This window comes from Acipenser ruthenus, chromosome 21, assembly GCF_902713425.1.
Source record: "Acipenser ruthenus chromosome 21, fAciRut3.2 maternal haplotype, whole genome shotgun sequence".
Classification (NCBI taxonomy): domain Eukaryota; kingdom Metazoa; phylum Chordata; class Actinopteri; order Acipenseriformes; family Acipenseridae; genus Acipenser; species Acipenser ruthenus.
In genome coordinates, this window is record NC_081209.1 from 3744183 (window position 1) to 3756730 (window position 12548).

Consider the following 12548-nt stretch of genomic DNA (forward strand, 5'->3'; position numbering starts at 1 on the left):
CCCACAACCCTCCGGTCAAGAGTCCAGAGCCCTAACCACTACTCCACACTGCTGCTTCCTTGTTTTGATGGAAGGATCCGGATAAAACTCCAAATACTAAATGGCTTTGTTTTTTATGATTACTAGCCTTATTTCCAAAACGTCTGCAAATTGGTTGCCATCTTCCACTTGGTGACATCAGAGCTGAAGGGGTTAATAATGTCAAAGTCATTGCAACCCCCACCCCCACAAAAGAAAGATAATTCAGGCTATTGTGACGGAGGAGCTGTAAGTATGTGCAGAATGTGCGAGAGCCAGGCTGCGATCAGAGCTGGGAGGCAATGTTCACAATGTAGCGTGGGCACGGGGGAATGGAGATATGGAGCAGCAGGGCACAACCCCTGGCACCTCCCACGGAGAACATCACAGGGTCAGGGGTGGGCGATTCCACAGGCACAGAGCTGGGTCATCACAGCCCCACTGGTGAGGTATGAGGAACTGTCTACAGTACATTGTAATAATTAAGCTACCTGGCAACAGAAACAATAGTACCAGGCTGGTAGTGGCACAGTGACACCAAACCGACAGCTAGGACCACTTCAGATGACAAAGCGTGCAAGCCTTGTTTACTGTACAGAGCAGTGAGAGACAGCAACAACCCTGCATAATCACAACCACATTTAAGGTGTAGAAAACAGAAATTGTTTTAAGACTGAGTAAAACTTTGATTAATGAAACTAACTGGATTTCCTACATTTCTTTTTTCCTAAAAATTGTTCTTATGAAATGCTAAATTCTAGTGAGAAATGCTCAAAGCTCAATCTGTGTATCACACAGTAGACTAGGCCTATGTTAAAGAGTTAATGCTGGCATTATTATAAAATGATGCCCTGTTATCTATGGAGATGAACACACCTGACACCTCTCAGATCACACTGCCATCTAGAGCTGCTGTTTGGCACCAGGCTGGTGCTGTCCTTTGTTTCAGTCTCTGACACAGGCCGATTGTATGAACTGTCGTCCGCCAGCCCCCACCCCGTTAATGAACAGTGACAGTGTGTACCAGCCCCCGGGGGAATTAAGAGACCATTTTCAGAGGCAGGGTGTCGTGAGTCACAAGAGAACAGAACCCCTCCATCGTCATTAGCAAAGTGCCAGCCATCCTGCAGCGAGACAGAACTGGAAACTCGTTTCTACTGCATCAGAGCAGACCCCTTTAAATAGGTTTTATTCAACCTGTGTAAATACCAGCAGCCCTGGCTCGATTTACTCCACCTGCATGTGCAGGGCTGTGTAAAAGTGGCCCGAGATAGCAGAGCTTGGGTGCCTAAACAGCCTGGCCTCTAAACTAACTCTCCAAACAAAGAATTTATCCCCTTGTAGACATGTGGCCACACCTGTGATTGCTGGCAGAGATGGATTTAACGCGGGGGTGGTGTTTGCCAATAAACAGTGGGGTAATAACTGCTTTTTAAAACTGTGAATATTTATTTTTACCAACACATTTTTTAATAATCGCTAAAGTTCACCCAGTGGACTCCAATGCTATCCCTTGGAGTAAAGAAAACAAATGCAACATGAACATGGTTTGAACAGTTTTATTACGTACATTATAAAGAAAAAAAACTATTTTTTATACAGTTTCTTTAATACAATTGATTTAACTTTTAAACAAAACCCACAATGGGGCTGCCACCCAACTTAACCCTTCACCTCCTAGTACACTTGAGAGAGGAGGGAGCCTGTGTTGCAGTTTTTAGTATGCAACAATGTCCTATAAATCACGCTTTTTACATCTTGAGCAGGGGTGCTTTTAAAATACACTTGTAATAAAAAGAATGCAAAATGAAGTGTGGCAGATAAAGGGTTCATAATAAAAGGCACGAACGGAAAACAACCTCCAGTAATGGTCTGTACAGTAGATTCAATTTCCCTAAAAGTAGGACAGGTAAGCACTGCTACCTGAACGCTTAAATGAAAAGCAATGCAAATTCTTCACATCTCTCAACGGATTCAAATGAATGTGCTTTGAATTTGCCCCGTTAGCAAGTGAAAATCACCAACGTTGAGCCTGGGGCACTGTGGGTTTACACACACACACACACATCTGTTACGAGCTCACACTTCTACGATACTCCTCTTGAGAATTTTACTCATTTTATTAGGGCAGGCTATTAGACAAATGGACAACAGTTTGGTTTCATCACAAGCTTATGATATAAAGCCACTCATTTCTCATGCAGCTTCAAATCCACGTTTAAAATAATGTTTTGCAGTGTGTGTGTGTGCAACACAACACCACCCCCACCGCCTCACGGACCGTCACCTTATTCTTACAGTTCATTCCTCCTTCTATTTCTTGGCCTTTTTCTTCTTTTTCTCAGCCTTGGTCGTTTCCTCGTGGACTTTCCTTTTCGCAGCCAGTTTGTTTGCCTGTGGGAGAGAAAATGGAATTGGGTTAAAATCCCCCCCCCAAGGTGTTAAAAGCACACTTGTTTATATCCACATTAAAATCTTTCCCCTGTCGTGTGAACACTTTCAGCTTCATTATCGGCTCATAAATTTGTATGAGCGTGACCTGGATTGTAATGCAGGAGCATGTTTGGGTTCTCTGATGTTCCTGAGGCAACAAACCAGAAATACACAGCTATAGCCGTTTCATTTGGTTATAGGAGCAGTTCTATCATGACAAAAGCTTAGGGAAGTATGACATCCCACAGTGTAACTCAAAAGCTTTTAACCATGTGGCCCCAAAGCAGGAGACGTGCACCAGGGATGGAAATAAGACTCCCATTGCATAGCAGTTTGATTCATTCCTGGTTTAAGACACACCTGAGCTTGTTGCCGATACACAGTGGCTCATCAAGCTCGTAGTGAAAGTGCTCTGCAATAGGAGTCTTATTCCCATCCCTGTGCACTGTGAAACACAGAAGCCCTGTTAAAGTCCGCGTGGCTCACCTCTCTGACTTTCCTCTTCTTGCCGAACATGATCTTGTCGTAGAGGTACTTCTCTCTCTTCTTCATCATCATGATGGCGAGCCTCTTCTCCTCAGCCTTCTCCTCCTGCTCAGAGCGAGCCCTGTTCTCTGCCTTGACTTTGCCTGCCGTCACCTTCACTGGGAGGACCTGGGAGAGGAGGGGGAGGCACAACCACAGCACTGCAATCGCATTCAAATACTTAACGCGGCTGAATAAGCCCCCCCCCCACCCCCCAATAAGAATCAATGGAAGTTTTTTTGCCAAACAACTTTTTTTTTTTTTTTAGTTACTTTAAAAAAAATGTCATGCATGAAAGATTTACACAAATAAAATTACTTGTTTATAATAAATACAAAATAAATCACCTGGGTATTTCAAGCATAATGTTATCTATGTGCTCAACAATAACGAAACACTGACCATAAAGTGGCTGAAAGCATAGTGGTAGTACCGAGATAGTCTCCTAGCTTCTGGGTATCTGATCCCACTGTGTATGGACTGTATGTGATCACTGTGTAAAAACCTTGGAGTCACCCTGGACCCCTGCCTCTCTTATTCCCAGCACATCTCCACTCTGGCACGCACTTGCAGATTCTTCCTGAGCAACATCCGAAGAATCCGACCCTTCCTCACCAACTATGCTACCCAGCTCCTGGTCCAGGCCCTGGTACTCTCCCGCCTAGACTACTGCAACTCCCTCCTGGCTGGCCTCCCTGCGTCCGCCACCCGTCCGCTCCAGCTCATCCAGAACTCTGCTGCTCGCCTGGTGTTCTCTCTACCTCGCTTCGCCCACGCTACTCCACTACTCCGCTCGCTCCACTGGCTCCCGATCACCGCTCGCATCCAGTTCAAGACTCTTGTACTAGCCTACAGATGCCTTGATCAGACTGCACCCAGCTACCTCCAGACCCTCATCTCTCCCTACACCCCCACTCGACCTCTCCGCTCCGCCTGCACTAGAAGACTGGCTCTACCTCCGCTACGCTCCCCTGCCTCCCGAGCCCGCTCCTTCTCCACCCTTGCTCCGCAGTGGTGGAACGACCTTCCTACAGATGTCAGGACTGCCCAGTCCCTGACCACATTCCGGCGCCTCCTTAAGACTCACCTCTTCAAACAGCACCTGTAGAACTCCTCTGTTGTATCCTGGGACACTATCACCCTTCATTTAAATATGCTTTATTCTGCTCTTATCTGCCCCCTATTTTACTGCATTTAATCCTGTACCTCAGAATATTGTAATCTCCCAAGTGTTTAATCTGTAGTATTTTGTACTTAATCATATCCTGATGTAACTATCACTACTTAATCATATCCTGATGTAACTTTCACTATTATCTGCTGTATTATTGAATTGTGGTTTGTCACACTTGAGAATTATTGTATTTCTTGTTCTTATTGTATGACTTATATTGTAACACTTGAATGTATTTGTATTTGCTTGCGATTGTAAGTCGCCCTGGATAAGGGCGTCTGCTAAGAAATAAATAATAATAATAATAATAATAATATGTGATCATTGTGTATGGACTGTATGGGATCATTGTGTATGGACTGTATAAGATCACTGTGTATGGACTGTATGAGATCACTGTGTATGGATTGTATCTGCTTTGCAGTACCTTGCCCTGTGCTCTTTGCTGCTCCATCTTCTTCAGGTTTCTCTCGTCTGTCTCCTCTTCCTCATCCAGATCTTCATCCTCAGATCCCTCCTCATCATCATCCTCCTCCTCCTCCTCATCTTCCTCTTCCTCCGAGCTCTCTGCATTCTCTGTGAAAAGAGAAAACAAGACCTCAGGACTGAGACACTTCACCATCTGTAACTTTGAACTGGAGCTCAGCTTTATTTCCCTCATATGGAGATGGATGTTGTGTAGCCGTTACAAAAACATTGACAGTTTATAAAATAAATAAATAAATAAATAAATAAATATGGCAGGAAGTATATACGACCATCCAGGGTCGGGTTCAACTCCTGTTTTTCAATTCCAATTCCATTTCCAATTCCTTTTTAAAATCAACTCCCAATTTCCATTCCAACTCCCTTGCCCTTTCAATCAATTCCAACACATCACTGATCAAAACTGCAATGAGCAGTACCCTGTTAAAATGAAAAGTCACTGTCAATCACTTCAACTGCCTTCAAATCAAAACAGTGGAACAAGCACAACAATTTTTAAGTCTCTAAAATTTCAATTCCAATTCCGTTGAAAGAATTGGAAATTAATTTGAAAAAGGAACTGAAAATGAAAAACAGGACTGGACCGCTACCCTGCAACCACTGGAGCTAGCTCCTAGCATTGTGCCTACCTGGCTTCTCTCCGCGCTGCAGGGCTCTCAGTCGTAGCTTCTCTGGCGGTACATAGTCCCCATCCTTCTCCACCACGAAGGGGGACAGGTGGGGTGGCAGAGTGACCCCTGCGAAGTAATCCTCAACAGGGAGCCGCAGACTGGCATTGACACAGTCGAACACCCACTGGGGCTGCACATAGTACCTGCAGTGCAAGCACAGCGCGGGGTCAGTGTACTGTACTGTGTAACCTTACAACTAACTGCAATACAGATACGTGGAGAGTTAAACACACACTGTATCAGCGCAATCAGCTTTAGGCTCAGGGGAAATCAGCTTAAACAATTGTTCATTTCACAAAAATGTACCACTTCTAGTTGATAAAGCACCCTGGCCGGTTCGGAGAGGGTTAATAACAGGAACAATGGCCTAGCTCCCATGACTCCCGCTTCCTCCCCCAGGAAGTCTCCAGAGAAAGAGCTGCATTGATGTCCAGGGGGGCGAGAGAGACTGAAAGAGGCCTTTGTGAGCTGTGGGTTCACAGTGCCAGAGAAGGGAGAGTGCCCCTGTCTTGCACTAGAGGAGCTCACAGCTGGGGGGGGGGGGGGGCAGACATTAAGAGGACAGAGATAACACCCAGGTCTGTCCGATCAGCTGCCTATAGTAGTGTTGATTGTGTTCTAGACGACTAGACGAAGCAGGGCTTACTAGCAGCTGCGAGGGCTTGAGCACAGCTGACAGAAGCGGGTCTTGTTCAGAGCCCTCCTCACCTGTTGATGTACTGCTTGTCCAGGCTGGGTCTGTCCACTATCTGGTGGGTGATGGTCTCATCTGTCACGTCGAAGGTCCCACCGATACACACAGACTTGTCCCAGGACACCTGCCCTCCGAAACACCTGCGCAGGTAACCGGGGGTGGGGGGAGAAGATTAGTTCTGTCATTGCATTTATCTTCAGTTGTTAATCCAGCTGGTTTTAGCAGCGGACTGACCTGATGATGAAGGCTAGGGGCTCCCGAGGCACCTCTCTGTTGAGGAAGAACTTGAGGCCCTCGAAGATCTTCTTGTGAGCCTCGCTCTGCAGCTGCTCCTTCTGCCTGGCCTCCAGCTGCTCCACATCCTCCTGAGGAGGAACCCAGCAGAACGGTAAGAATGCCACAATCCCCTCGAACCGGATTTCCTCCGGATCAAGATGAACTCCACACCCCTGTACTTGTGTTCATGTGTGGAGTTCAATCGACACCAGTAAGAAACCTCACCTTCACAACCCTGCACTGCTCACCCTGACCCAGAAACAGACACCGGGACACGTCAACTGCTACAGGTTTATGTTTTTAAGTCATTTAAAACTCTGATCTTACAATACAAGTGACAGACAAATAGTACAATTAAGGACTCAAAGTATGACTGTGTTGCTTTTTATTAGTTATGCAACTTTTTTTCTCCAAAAAAAATGGTGCAAATTGTCCTAAAAAAAACATTGTTTGTATAGTCTTCAATAAGAGTAATACTGCCCGGTGCGTGGATGTTACAAGCTGCTTGCTGCACTGAAGGTTCAGTGAAATATTTATTTGTGATGAGCGCGCGCTCCTTACCCCCTCCGCAGGGAACTGATCCAGCTCCACCTCCTCCTCTTCACTGGAGGAGACGACACGGGCCAGGCTGGCACTGAGAGCCGAGAGTTTCTGAAAGAAAGGAGAGGACAGAGTGAGGGGACACTGCCAACACAGGATGAACCCAACCAGTGCATAGAAAACAGCAACAAAATAAAGCCTGTACCTTGTTATCTATCCGCAAAGACAGAAGACGGACAGTGAGTGCCAAACTAAAACACTTAAACATAATATTCAAAAGGCACTTTTTATTGTTACTTCAGTCTTCCAAACTGTTTTAAGGAAACCTTATCCTACAACCAATGTTGGTTAGCTGTTTTGTCCAGAACCAAGCAAGGACAATACAAACATATCAATCTGCTCAGCTTCCCACCTGTACCACACTATGCTCTGTACAAATCAATGACACTGATCTATCAGAGATGAAGCTGGGTTAAGCCGGGGCGATGCTAGACTTCACTCATCCCAGACAGAGACAGACAGGTGCATACCTCCAGGTAACTCTCAGAGTCCATGGCGTACTCCTCATCATTCTCTGCTCTCAGCTCCGCCTCGTCTTTACTGTCCAGCTGTGGAAATCAGAGCTACAGGTTAGCTCCCAGCACACTGGAACAACTGCAGTGAGTCAGCCAACTTCATACAGTGACACCTACCAATGCAAAGAAGTACTGCAGGCTGCCATTCATGAAGACATGAGGACAGGAGAGCAAGGAGATCCCCTACAGTTCCCAGTTTTTACAATGATCCAGGCATCCTCTGTGTCTTCCACACTGACAGGTATGGGAATAGGTATAGGTTTGCAAAAGTGTACCCCCACACCCACTCACCTTGGGAGGGTAGGCCAGGTTGAGGGTCTGGTACAGACGGAAATTGACGAACCCAAGCAGGGTGGTGTAGAACTCTGTGAACGTGGCCATCACTCTGTAATCCACATCTGTTGGGTGCTGCAATGACACACACACACAGTTTATTAGCAGTCTCATTAACCTCCGACAGTCTGATCAGGATCAACCCACAGTAAAATGTGCTCTACCTGCAAAGGTATTCACACGGGTGTGATTTAAAGGGGCAGCAATGCAGGATTCCTGGCTGAGACTCAGAAGTGCTGAAGGGTTTAGGGGGTCTGCAGCCACCTCTCTAAAATAACTCTTGGAAAGCAGTTGTACAGATAGCCATTCTGCAGCTCAGCCCCAGGACTTGAAGCTTGGCAGTGCTGCTATATTAGCCATTAACTGGGTCTGGCTGTTAATGTGAATTCTTTCAAATAGCCTTTGCTAATTATTAATGCCTTCTCCCATTGTAGCTATTATAGTTTTCAAATAAAAAGGAACCAATTTTTTAAAGAAACTTGAACTTGCTTAGCCATGACTCTATACATGAGCAGGTCTTATGATAACCCCCTCCCCCCCATTGTGACTCTGTTTCATACATATTTATTAATTATGAGTCATTCCTTTCATCAGCCCTTCTACAATTTTAAACACAATCCAATAAATTGCCTTTTCCAGCCATTCACAATAATGGATCTGGCACCTAATGGTATCTTTTAGAGTATTTTTAACTATATTTTAATATAATGTAGCTGGTTGTATTCTGCACATAAACTCTACTTACATTGTGAGCGAACTGGTAGGGCACCAGCCAGGTAATAAGCTGCCCCAGAACATCTGCCTGGTAGTAAATACCCTTGATGGACAGGAAGACCTGGGAAAGGACAATTAAAATCAACAAACAATCAAAAACACATTTCAGCTGGGCTCGCATTCCCCATTCTCTCATCTTCAGAACAAAGAATAGCAACTTCCTAAAACAATGGCTTTTACAGGCCAGCCTGCCTCCCAGTCCCTCATCTCAATCACTAAGCCACACTGCCTCCCAGCCCCACAGGTATAACCCGTGTCTCACTCCCTCGGCTCTAGCCACACTGCCCCACTCACAGCCCCTGCGTGTTAAACTGCAGTTCACACAAACAGCCCATACCTTCTGCAGGCAGCGCGAGGTGATGATGTAGTTCATCCACTCCACAGTGAGCCGTCGGCACAGCTGGATGGTTTGCACGTGGCACTTCCCCGTGCGAGCGAAGGTGGAGAACAGGAAGCACATGGAGAGAGTGTCGTCCAGGTCACGCAGGGCATCAATGAACGTGGGGTACCTGCAACACCCCAAACTCGCCGTCAACGCACACGCCCAGCAGAGTGGATACAACATATCAGGCAGACAAGAGCTGCTCTAACTACTTCATTTAAAAACTCTAAACGTTACAGCGCCTCCTGGTGTTGAAAGCTGGTAGCGCTGCCCACCTCTCCTTGATGACGTGGTCCAGTTTGTAGGAAGGCTTGTTGTCTCTCAGTCTCTGCACCGCTGTCCACTCTGCCTTCCCGTACGCCTTCCGGAGCTTTCTGACAAAAACCTGACCAGACAGAGACTCTAGTCAGACTCTAAAAGGAACACCTGAGAACTACTTGTGAAATGTGTCTGGAGTTCTTTATAGCTAAAAACCTTTAATTCTCCTCTTCTAATGCCTGACACACGCAATGTAACTGTAGTGCAAGACAGCGAATTATTCCGAGGTACGAGTAAAAGTAGACAAACGTTTCCTATAAAATGTATTTTTCAGTGTCTTCACTGACGGCTCTGCTGGTCTTGCTACACCCCTGCGTGTCGTACCTTGTATTCTCTGAATTTGTTGACAATGGGCTCGTGCAGCAGGAATCTGATGTCCTTGAGCAGGTAGAAGGTGCGGGGGGCTGTGGAGCCCTTGTTCACCACCTTCTTGTGCTTGGGCTCGTGGGGGTAGATTCCCTTCAGGATACACAGGCGCCTGGGGGAATAAGAGAGACAGCAGGCAGGGAATTAGGGAAGGAGAGCGTGAGGCTGGGGGGCACAGCAGAGGCAGGTCAGTCTATAGGAATCAGATGTTAATGATCAACCTGCAACAGGTTCATTAAAACAATTACCTAGAGTGGGATGAGCGCACATCAATCACTTTAAAACACTTTTAAACAGGTATCTTCTAGAAAGACAGATGTTCTGAGTCTTAATGTCTTCAGTGCACAGCTTTAACAGTGAAGTGGTTGTTTTCAAGCACTGTGCTAGCCAGTACTTGTTTAATGTGTGCAGTATACAATGCATGTATAGTTATTGTTTTTATAGTCCGCTATTGCTATTAATACACTCCTCTCTCAAACCACATGGACTCCCTCATTTATCATACTCCCATGACGGGAATAACTGTTTTAAATGAAAATGCACCGCTGCAGTCAGACAGGGATATTAGAACTGCGTTTCAGGAGGACTCGAACCTGAAGTCAGCCAGGCTCAGCTGCAGCTTCTTCCGGGCCTTGTTTCTGGTGATGTAGTTGGTGGCTGCTCCCCTCTCATACTGTCACGGAGAGAAGGACAAAGGGACTTACACAACGGTCTACCAGCTACGAGCAATGCACACAGCAGGCACGCTGTACAGATCACCCAAGACTAGGTGTGCAAACTCAGACCATTTTAAAACACTGAATCCTTTTCCTAAACAAAATGATTTGCTATTGATACAACACGGCACTTGTGAACTCAAATTATTACTTTCTTCTGTAATACACACACCCTAGTCTCTATAAGTCGCCTTGGATAAAGGCGTCTGCTAAATAAACAAATAATAATAATATGATCTACATTTTGAAGGAAGGTAATTTAGCACGACAGGTTTTCATTTGTATAGTATAGTACGGGCATGTCTTCTGTTACGTTAAACTCCTAGAAGGACCCCTGCAATGTGCAGCCTAATGTTTTCATACTAACCAAACAGTTCGGAATTAAAGCACCGTAAATAAATAACAATTGAGATAAACCCAATTGTTCTGCCATCTGCTTAATAGTTAAACGTAACACTTGACCAGAATACTTGTTGCTTTTTCGCTGAACTGTCCAGCGCTGTGTGAAATACTGACTACTAATTAAATACCTTAAGTTGCCCCGTCGGTGTTACACGGACCTACTATTAAACACAATCAAATATTGAATTAAATTCCTTAAACGGGAAATACTATCACTGTGAAACTTTACCTTCTTTTTCTCTACACCTCCCATTTTTGATGTTTATCGAAGGTTTTCAATTCCGCCGGTCTAGCAAACTGCGCCAGCAAACCTGATCACTTACACACGTGGGAGACACACTCTCCTCCCAGGACCAGCGGGGTCAAAAGCTCTCTGCACTAGCGCCTGTTCAAAACTCCGCTCAGCTCTGCGTCGTTTCGGCTGTTTAAAACATTCATATAGACGTTTTTGCCTCATATGTTGTAGACATAAAATATGTTTTTCTATCTGAAGACACTATTTGAGATAATACAGTATCATATTTTAAATTAATTTAACGGGCGTACGAAAACACTGCCCCTATTTGAATTGATTTATTTAGTTGCCAATCTGTGGTTTTTGAGTACTTCCGAGCAAGTGACTCATAGGGTGCGTGGTGAATTTCTCCAGAATGTTTTATCGTGCTTTTTGTTATTTTAAGTTTGAGCTAAACGGAAAACTCAGAAGCTGCACATGCAAAGCATTGTATTCTAAGATTAAGAATACTACAACCAGATTATCAATCAGATCTACGAATCGCCTTAATTACACTTGTATTTAAAGTGCTGTACATTGGTATACCCCACGGTAATAAAAACATAACGTGTAAGCATGGCTAATGTATTGTGAAGCATGATCAAGAACGGTAAAGCAAATAGAAGTGTGGAAAAAGCATGCAAATCTACAAAGGACGCTGGCTAAAAACATATTTGAAATGTATTTGCTTACGATTGTAAGTCGCCCTGGATAGGGGCGTCTGCTAAGAAATAATAATAATATTTGGGTTTATTGGTATGATTCTTTTAGCTTTGATACACAACACTTCTTAAATTAAAGAGATTATGTGAATTATCACAAACTGTTTAAAATACTCGTGTAACTCCTGTTAAAAACTCATGCAATGATGGTGCATTCTGAACAGACTGTGGCGACGGTACTGCTACGATTTCTTTCAGAAAGAAATATTACTACAGGAAAATGGCAGCGCTACACAGTAAGGTATAAATCAATGATAAATAAAACTGTTCAGTGTGACAAAGCTGACAGTACCGTGCTTTGAATAGGTGTGTGTTTGTGATGGGATGGAGGACGGAGTAAGCGATTCTGTCACAAGTGCGCTCATCTAACAAGAGTAATCAGAGATCCTTTTTCAGTTCAGTCATGTTAATTAAATAAACAACATTATATAGAATGCTCATGCGACTCACCTGGTGCAGGCACTGCGGTGTGGTGTTCAAAGTGAGTTATGCAGTCAGGGAAGCGCAGGTTCATGACCTGGCATTGTCAGGGAATCCCACAGTGATCTCTGTACTGACCCTGGCAGGCCCGCAGGTTGGGGAGGACATATCATCACAAGGTGTTTGCCCTCACTGATCTACAGTGGCCCATACTGGCCAGGCACCCGGGAGCTCAACACACTGAAGGTACTTCTATAAGAGACTTGGACTGGCTTTGACTGAGGTGTTACTTAAGCCTGTCCATCCTGTACCTGAAAGTGAAAAGAGGCAATGGGCCACACTTAGTATGAGATTACATTTCTTCTGATCACAGTACATTTGCTCTGTAATGTTGCTGCTTTCCTGTGGTTATTTTATGCCTTTACCATGGTTTGCCATGTTTTTTTTTT

At 44.9% G+C, this 12548-nt stretch overlaps 1 protein-coding gene across 1 annotated transcript; it reads right to left on the bottom strand.

Moving 5' to 3' along the window:
- Window positions 1-1563: 1563 nt before the first annotated feature.
- LOC131699028 (pescadillo homolog) lies at window positions 1564-11058 on the bottom strand. Its single transcript, XM_058994359.1, has 15 exons — window positions 10913-11058; window positions 10159-10238; window positions 9524-9677; window positions 9157-9266; window positions 8837-9008; window positions 8471-8560; window positions 7684-7800; window positions 7348-7425; window positions 6839-6928; window positions 6236-6366; window positions 6016-6141; window positions 5266-5450; window positions 4578-4726; window positions 2938-3105; window positions 1564-2412 (listed from the first exon to the last, which is right to left on the bottom strand). Exons 1-15 carry the CDS (start codon window positions 10934-10936, stop codon window positions 2332-2334), a joined length of 1755 nt encoding a protein of 584 aa, XP_058850342.1. The 5' UTR covers window positions 10937-11058; the 3' UTR covers window positions 1564-2331.
- Between the last annotated feature and the right edge of the window lie 1490 nt (window positions 11059-12548).

Excerpts from the sequence above, each read along its gene's own strand:
- LOC131699028 (XM_058994359.1), bottom strand. The coding sequence starts at position 10,936 with ATGGGAGGTGTAGAGAAAAAGAAG. Across the intron at positions 9,009-9,156 it reads GACCACGTCATCAAGGAGAG|GTACCCCACGTTCATTGATG; the intron begins GTGGGCAGCGCT and ends GGGGTGTTGCAG. Across the intron at positions 5,451-6,015 it reads GACAAGCAGTACATCAACAG|GTACTATGTGCAGCCCCAGT; the intron begins GTGAGGAGGGCT and ends CTTGCACTGCAG.